Source organism: Scylla paramamosain, chromosome 5 (assembly GCF_035594125.1).
Source record: "Scylla paramamosain isolate STU-SP2022 chromosome 5, ASM3559412v1, whole genome shotgun sequence".
Taxonomy (NCBI): Eukaryota; Metazoa; Arthropoda; class Malacostraca; order Decapoda; family Portunidae; genus Scylla; species Scylla paramamosain.
In genome coordinates, this window is record NC_087155.1 from 4,660,696 (window position 1) to 4,669,191 (window position 8,496).

Below are 8,496 nucleotides of genomic sequence, written 5' to 3' on the forward strand. Positions count from 1 at the left end.
TATCCTTCTTCAAATTCAACATTAATCTCCCTTGTTAGTTTTGTTTCCGTAATGCATGCCACTTCTGGTTTCTTTTCATGTAAATAATCTCTTAGTTCCCTTTGGCTGGACACTAATCCGTCTATGTTTGTATACATAACTTTAATTTTATTTATTGTGGACCCATTTCTTTTGTGTTCTCTCTTTGTTGTCTTACTTCTTGCCCCGCATTCTTTAACCACCATTTCCTCATTTTCATGTCTATCACTCTCCATAAATACCTTTCTGCCTGTTCCTGTGTTCTCTCTTTGTTTTTTGTCTTGGCCTCCTCTTTTAACTCTTTCACCTTGTTTCTTTCCTCCTCATTCATTTCTCTTCTTATATATATATATCCTTCATACCCTCTATCTTTCTTAACAAACTCGTTCTTCTCAAGATGTGTTCGGTTGCCGCTTGGGTATTAAGTCTTATTTTCATGGGACGTTTCCCCCTTTCTGAATATTTCCCAATCCTGTACACTTCTTCTATTTGTATATCTGTTTCATCTCCTTCTTCTACAATTTTCCCAATGATTTCTTTTGCTCTTTGTAATTCTTCTCTTTCTCTTAGAACTTTATTTGATATGGTGTGTGTGTGTGTGTGTGTGTGTGTGTGTGTGTGTGTGTGTGTGTGTGTGTGTGTGTGTGTGTGTGTGTGTGTGTGTGTGTGTGTGTGTGTGTGTGTGTGTGTGTGTGTTTACCTAGTTTTACTTAGTTGTAATTTACAGGGCTTGAGCTATGTTCATGTGGTCCCATCTCCATATCTACACTTGTCCAATTTTTCCTTAAAGTTGTGCACACTCATTGCTGATAGTACATCCTCACTTAGCTTGTTCCAAACTTCTATATTTCTCTGTGGGAAACTATATTTCTTTATGTTATTTAAGCATCTTCCTTTTCTTAGTTTTTTGCTGTAGCCTTGTGTGTATCTGGTATTTTCTGCTTCTCTTAGCAGTAGTTTCTCATTATTAATTTCTTTCACTCTATTCCACAATTTATAAATCAGTATTAAGTCTCCACTTTCTCTTCTTTGTTCCAATGTTGGCAGGTTCATTTCCTTTAACTTGTCTTCATATGTTAATTCTTCCAGTTCTGGAACCATCTTCATTGTCATCCTATGTATCCTTTTTAGTTTTTTGACATGTTTCTTCTTGTGGGGAGACCACACTGATTCAACATATTCCAGTATTGGTCTATTCATAGTGGTAATTATCTTTCTCATCATATCTTTATCCATGTAATGGAAAGCTGTTCCAGTACTTCTGAATATCATTTTTACGTTTCTCTGCCTGTTGACTATCTTGTATTATCATTCTCTTCTCATACTTTTATTATTTCTTCATTCATCATTTTATTTGTCCATTTTGGTCTCTTTTCACTTTTTTCCCATTTTCTATTATATGACATTTTTTAACATTAAATTCCATCTCCCATTTCTTACTCCAGTCCCAGATTTCATTCAAGACTTCTTGTAGAATTTCACAGTCTTTATTGTTTCTTACATGTCTTTGTAGTTTTGCATTATCTGCAAACAAACACATGTAACTCTTTACTCCTTCAGGCATATCATTTATGTAGATCAGGAAAAGTATTGGCGCCAGCACTGATCCTTGGTACTCCACTATCTATTTTTCTCTATCTCAATTTTACATCTTTCACTACTGTTCTCATTTCTCTTCCCTTTAAGTAACTTTCAATCCAGCTTTTTTATTTTTCAATTTGATCCTCCTTTATTTTCTAGCTTCCATAATAGCCTGTTGTGGGGAACTTTGTCAAAAGCTGTTTTTTTTTTTATCTAAATACACACAGTCTACTCATCCATCCCTCTTCTGTGTTATATCAGACACTCGAATAGAGGCTCATCAAATTGGTTACGCATGATTGCTTTTGTCTAAAGCCATACTGCTTTTCTGTTATTATATCATGTTTTTCTATAAATTTTGTCCACTGCTTCTTTATCACTTTTTCACAGATCTTACATACCATGCTGGTCATTGCTACTGGTCTATAGTTTAGTGGTTCCTCTTTCTTTCCAATTTTATAAATTGGCACTATGTCTACTCTCTTCCATTCCTTAGGCACTCTTCCAGTTGTTATTGAGCACTTTATTGTGTTGTATACTGGTTTGATTAATTGTTTCCTGCATTCTTTTAAAATGAAACCGGGTCCTGTTGCCTTTCTTGCTCCCAGTTCCTCCATCATTTTATAAACTTTTTTGATTACTGTAATTTTCCACATTTGCTTTTTTGTCTTCTTATCTTGTGGTTCTTTAAATTCTAGTTCTTCCATGAAAACTTGCTGAAACTTTTTTTTGTTATTATTACGTAGGAAGGACACCAGCCAAGGGCAACAAAAATCCACTAGAAAAAAAAGCTCCACTGACATGGTAGTTTCTGAATAGGGCCCAAAAATTGAAGGGTAAAAAATTGAAGGTATAAGTATCTTGAAACCTCCCTCTTGAAAGAATTCAAGTCATAGGAAGGTGGAAATACAGAAGTAGACAGGGAGTTCCAGTTTAGCATTTCACTCATGTCTTTTGTTTCATTTTCATCCTTTAATCTTTATAGTTTTTCTTTGTTTTATTTTTCTATTCATGAATCTGTAGAGCAGTTTTGGGTTGTCCTTACACTTTTCAGCTATATCTTTTTCATATCCTTTTTCTTTCTCTCCACTTATTTTCACATATTCATTTCTTACTATCTTAAAGTCTTCTTTATTTTTAGGGGGTTTGATTTCTTTACATTCTCATCCATATTTTGCCTCTTTTTTTTTATCCTATTTCTTTAGGTTTGTATACTGGGACACATCTATCCACTCCTGTTTCATATAATTACATAAAAATGTCATACTTATCTTGCACATCATTTGCTCTTTTCAGCTTTCCCCAGTCCATTTCTTCATAGATAATCTTAAGATCATCTATATTTGCTTTTTCATAGTTTCTCCTGCTTTCTTTGTATGATACAGCCTTCAAGAGGGAGGTTTCAAGACACTTATCCTTCAGTTTTTGACTACTGCTTTGGACCCTTTTATGGGACTGGCATCTCAGTGGACTTTTTTTTTTTTGTTGTTGCCCTTGGCCAGTGGCCCTCCTACATAAAAAAGAATAATAATAAAAAAAAAAACTGTATTACATCAAACTATAACATTCCCACTTCTATAATCTCAAACTAGGGTGTAACCACAGCATATTCAGTATATTGAAACACTGAGCTTATTGTGTCTGCAGAAGTCTGGGAAAATTTTGACTGATATTAATAAAAGTGAGCAAGGAAAAGGTTAATGAAGAGCAGATTTAATGAGAAAAGGTTGCGTAAATCAGATTTTTGCAATCAAAATGGTAATAATAGAGTACAGAAGAGTAAAAAGTTGCATACAGTCTTTATAGACCCAGAGACAGAATATGGTAGTAATGATAGGAAAGCCTTCCAGCATGTTCTAAAAATACATGGTATGGAAAGGTAGTTGTTGCAAGGAATGAAGGCATTTTTAAAAGTGTGTGTGGGAAGGCAGGAGAGCTTGGTAAATTTCACTGTTAGGAGCAGGAATGAGACATGGATATGGGATGTCTAGTACAGTAAAATCCCTCTCATCCGGCATTCGAGTATCCGGCAGCTTCAAGTATCCGGCACATTTTTCCCCGAGCCTTAAAATCAATAAAAAATCAATGTGTACTCATAAAATCGATTAAAATTCCCGCGTGAGGCGTACTTTGTCCCCTCGCCACCAGAGCGCACTGCTTCGCGCCACCAGCAACCCACTGCACTGTGTTTACTCAGTGACTCAGTCCCGTGTGTGCACTGTTTATCGCCTGACGCCTTCATCATGCCAAAAGTTGTAGAAAAGAGGAAATGTGTTGTGCTTGCACTTAAGCAGCTGATCAGATCAGCTGCTGATTAAGATCATCTTTGTTATGGTAAGATGCGTGAGTGTAGGGTGGTGATTGTGGACATAATTTCACTTCTATTCAAGTATCCGGCAATACTCAAGTATCCGGCATGTCGGCGGTCCTGTTGATGCCAGATAAGAGGGATTTTACTGTATTCTCTTACCAACATTGGCCTATGGATTAGAGACTTGGACATGGAGCAGGCCGCATCAATCAAGAGTACATGCTGTGGATATGAGTTATCTGAGAGAGCCTTATGGAATGACAAGATGGAAAGAGAGAACAATGACAGTTTGTATGGTAGATGTGGTTTAAATGTCTATGCAAATGGAATAAAGTGTAGAGTGGTGGAATGAATGGAAAAATATACAATGACATGGTTTGGCTACATCAAGAGTATGAAGAGTCTGTAAAAAAAATGCAAGTGATATAGAGTTGCTCCCTTCCAGAAAAGTGAGGATTGGTATCTGTTATCATACCATATGCCATCATTTACATATATTTTTCCTAACTTCTATATTCTACCCAAGAATGGTGCTGGACTGGACATCTACCCACTCTTGTCCATTTTTCCTATTTGCCAAGTTGTGATGGGACTTCACAGATGCTGAGTAAATTTAGCATCCTGAGGTGACTGGAATTCTGTGGATGAATGGACAACAAAACCCATGACACCCTACTCATGGTGATCCTGGATATAGGTAGCTGTGATATGAGGTGGTGGATGGTGTAAATACTGCTGGCTTTGGTTCTAGGACATTGAGGTGTCTTAGTCCAAGTAATCCTCTTCCTGGAGGAGGCAATAGGCACCTGCCAAAATGATAATTACTCCCAGTAAGGTCTAAAGCACTGGATCAGGGAGTTCAGTGAACCTATCATTAAACCCAGCTGGGACCTCACTGAACATTTCCCTTTGTGTCAGGTCCCCACCAACTAGCAGAGGCAAAATGCCAGAGGCACCTTCACTTAAGGGGATCCTGAGGAGGGATTGGAGTGATAGGATAAGATACAGATATGAGATTGTGATTGGAGGAGCCCAATGGAGAAGAGAGGGTGACAGCATAAGGAGAAGGATTAAAGGTCAGGAAAAGGTCAAGAATGTCGGGCGTATCTCCAAGACGGTCAGGAATACGAGTAGGGTGTTGCACCAATTGCTCTAGGTCGTGGATGATAGTAAAGTTGAAGGCTAGCTCACTAGGATGGTCAGTGAAAGGAGAGGAAAGCCAAAGCTGGTAGTGAACATTGAAGTCTCCAAGAATGGAGATCTCTGCAAAAGGGAAGAGAGTCAGAATGTGCTCCACTCTGGAAGTTAAGTAGTCAAAGAATTTCTTATAGTCAGAGGAGTTAAGTGAGAGGTATACAGCACAGATATTTAGTTTAAGAGTATCTCTGTAGTCATAGCCAGATGGTGGAAAACTCAGAAGATTCAAGAGTGTGGGCACGAGAGCAGGTTAAGTTGTTGCACACATAAACGCAACATCCAGCTTTGGATTGAAAATGAGGATAGAGAAAGTAAGAGGGAACAGAAAAGGGACTACTGTCAATTGCCTCAGACACCTGAGTTTCAGTGAGGAAAAGAAAATGAGGTTTGGAAGAGGAGAGGTGGTGTTCTACAGACTGAAAATTAGATCTTAGATTGCAAATATTGCAGAAGTTAATGAAGAAAAAATTGAGGGGGTGTCAAGACACCTAGGGTTGTTATCAGAAGAGATGTCTGACCTAGGGACATTTGTGGTCCCCTTCCCAGATGGGGACGAGGCTGGTGTAGGAGTCGCCATGATAATTTTGAATTTTTCAGTGAAGGGTGTGTGTGTGTGTGTGTGTTATTAGGTGCTTGTAGTTTTGTGTAGAGGAAGAGAGTTGTCTTTAGAGGACAGGTTGTGACTGCCTCCTTATGTTGTGAGACACAAAGGGAAACATTCAGTGAGGTCACAGCTGGTTTTAATGATAAGTTCATAGCATCCCCTGATCCAGTGTTTTAGACCTCACTGGGAGTAATTATCGTTTTGGCAGGTGCCTACTGCCTCCTCCTACAAAGGCAGTGATGTGATAACCTCTATGACTGAGGCATCATGGACCAATATGAACCAGTTATGCTACTATTGTGTAACCTCACAGGAAAAGGGAGACTTGTGACGTCCTAAACAATTGATCTAAGAGAAGAAGGTAGGTAAGTCATGTAATGACACAATCACAACTCTGCTTGAACACCTATTGATCAATTAAAAAATGTGTGGTTTTCATGGTTAGGTGCTTTGTTTGATTTCTGACATGACACCTTTTTTCCAAAACTCAGATTTATTTGAGCTACCAGATCAATTACCCAGTATTTCAATGTACTTAGTGTGTTGTGGCTATGCCCTAGCTTGAGGCAATACAAGTAGTAATGTCATGATTTGAGGCAATATGTAAATTACTGATTGACATGAATCTCATTTTTTACTAATCTATTTTTAAGTCCTTTTTTTTTTTTTTTACTAATCTATTTCTAAGTCCTTAAAGTTATCCTGCTTCTATGTCTAACTCATCTAATCCTTGTAACAAATTCACTGAACAATAAGTTGTTCAATGATTTTCTTCAGGAAACCTTAATTAAGTTCCATTTTATATTGTGGTTTAATGAAATAAATTGCAAGAAAAATGTTTTAACTTATTGTGATGTTTTGATCAATGTATCTCTCTTTATAGGAGTCAGTAGGAAGATGTGGAACAAAAAACTGGATGAAGGAGTAGAGATGATTTTTTGTAGTGGAAAATGGAGGAAATATGGATATAAAGTTTTACAGAAAAAAAAGTGCAGTGAAAAAATTACAGGAGCAGCCATCATGAAAATAACAAAGATAGCAGAAGCCAAGCTCATTAGAAGAAGGTATATAATTATGATAGCAATTTGATCAAGGGTAGATTTTGAGATTGTTAGCTTTTATCTATCAGCCTACAAGTTTTCTATACTTTTTAACCTTCTGCATCACTATCAAGCAATAAGTAGGAGGTCCAGGAGAAAGAAAACTGCACAAAACTTCTGGGATTTATTCCTCTGTTGTCCCATTGGGTAGAGTTGTACAAATCTACAATGCTCTGACTTGTACTTCGATCCTTCTATTTCTTTCTTCCAACTTTTTTTTTTTTTGACTAGTCTCCTCTTTATAAATACACATCCCTATCTACTAGAGGGTATAAAAGATTTGTATTGCCTTGAACATCTTATACAAAATTAATAATGAGCAAATTAAAAGAGAAACACTATTACAAATAAGTTTCTGGAAATAATATAGATTATCCACAGAAGCATTATCTTGGCCAAAGAAAAATTATATATGAAGTTACCTAACAAGGCATGTTAGAATCTTGTCCTAAGAAAAAGAAAAAAAAAAAAAAATAGTAGTCATTTGGAGCATCTGAGAAAAGAAAAATTAACAAAGCCTTTAAAAATGGTAATAACATTCTGTTGAGAATGTCTTAACTTTACCTTTAGATGGGACTCTGCTTTGTCAGTCTGTGCAATTCTGAATTGAGAAATGTTTGAAAGCATTTCTACTGATGATGGATTCAAAAGTTTTTAGAAAGCAAGAAATTAAATTTAAAGAAAAAAAAAATAGAATTGTTGCACTTATTTAAGGTGGATAATAACATTCTCATAGTAAGAGGAAAATGGGTCTCAATTACCCTTTTTTTTTTTTTTTTTTTTAAGGAAAATAGTGTTTCACACACAGTAAACTAGATCTAAGACCACAGATCAAGTGTGTACAAAATTGACTTTGCTTTTATGTGGCATTGCTAATGCTCAGTTTGACATATGCATGAAGATACATTCTGAGGATAATTTTCTTTCAAGGAAGATGATACAAATTTTAAATACTTTATTGTAGATCATCACTTATCATGCTTCTGAAACCATCCTCATACCATGACTGCTGTGCTTCACAATATAAACCCACTTCCTACTAGATGTTTTGCTATGGTTCACTGAATCATTCAAGCAAAGGCAGTACATAAGGTTGTAAACTTCTTTCTGGTGAATGAATCATGATTCAAAATGTTATATTTTAAATTCAGAATGTAAAAGATCAGTCAAAAATCTTATTATCTGAAAGACTAGCTTCTATATGTTGTTAATGTATTTAATGGAATTACAAACTTCAATATATCCATCATGTATAAATGCCATCACTAAATTCAATAATTAATCTTTCAGTGTTACAAACGAACCCGTTTAGCAGGAGTCTCCTCTGCCCCACTTCTGCTGGACCTGCAACACAGAGCAATGTCATCAAGGCAAACTTCTTCCATACTTAAGTCTTGTATAGATGCAACTAATGAAAATCTGACAATGAGTGCAGCAAGTACTTCTTGTCTAAATGCTTGAATTCATAACAATATTATGTCTTTTTTTTTTGGAATTCTATGGAAAACTACAAAGTTCCATAAAAATAATAATAAACACATAAGAATAAAAAAAATGAAATATATGATACTAATTGTTGTACAAAAGGCAAATGCAATTTATCAGCTGTAAAGATATTATAAATAATTGTGAAAACTGTTTGAAAAGGGTAATTACATCTTGAAAAATTATGAGAAAATAAAGTA

At 36.0% G+C, this 8,496-nt stretch overlaps 1 protein-coding gene and 1 long non-coding RNA gene across 2 annotated transcripts in view; one reads left to right on the forward strand and one right to left on the reverse strand.

Moving 5' to 3' along the window:
- Positions 1-285: 285 nt before the first annotated feature.
- Positions 286-8,470, forward strand: LOC135100443 (uncharacterized). Its single transcript, XR_010268712.1, has 3 exons — positions 286-6,072; positions 6,595-6,775; positions 8,102-8,470. It is a non-coding gene; the product is annotated as an uncharacterized LOC135100443 (long non-coding RNA).
- The window catches only part of LOC135100441 (tyrosine-protein phosphatase non-receptor type 1-like), a 171,750-nt gene continuing 170,176 nt past the window's right edge, over positions 6,923-8,496 (reverse strand). The window contains exon 10 of the mRNA XM_064003331.1: positions 6,923-8,155. Within this exon, the coding sequence (XP_063859401.1) occupies positions 8,104-8,155 (52 nt within the window). The 3' untranslated portion in view covers positions 6,923-8,103. The remainder of the gene's footprint in view (positions 8,156-8,496) is intronic.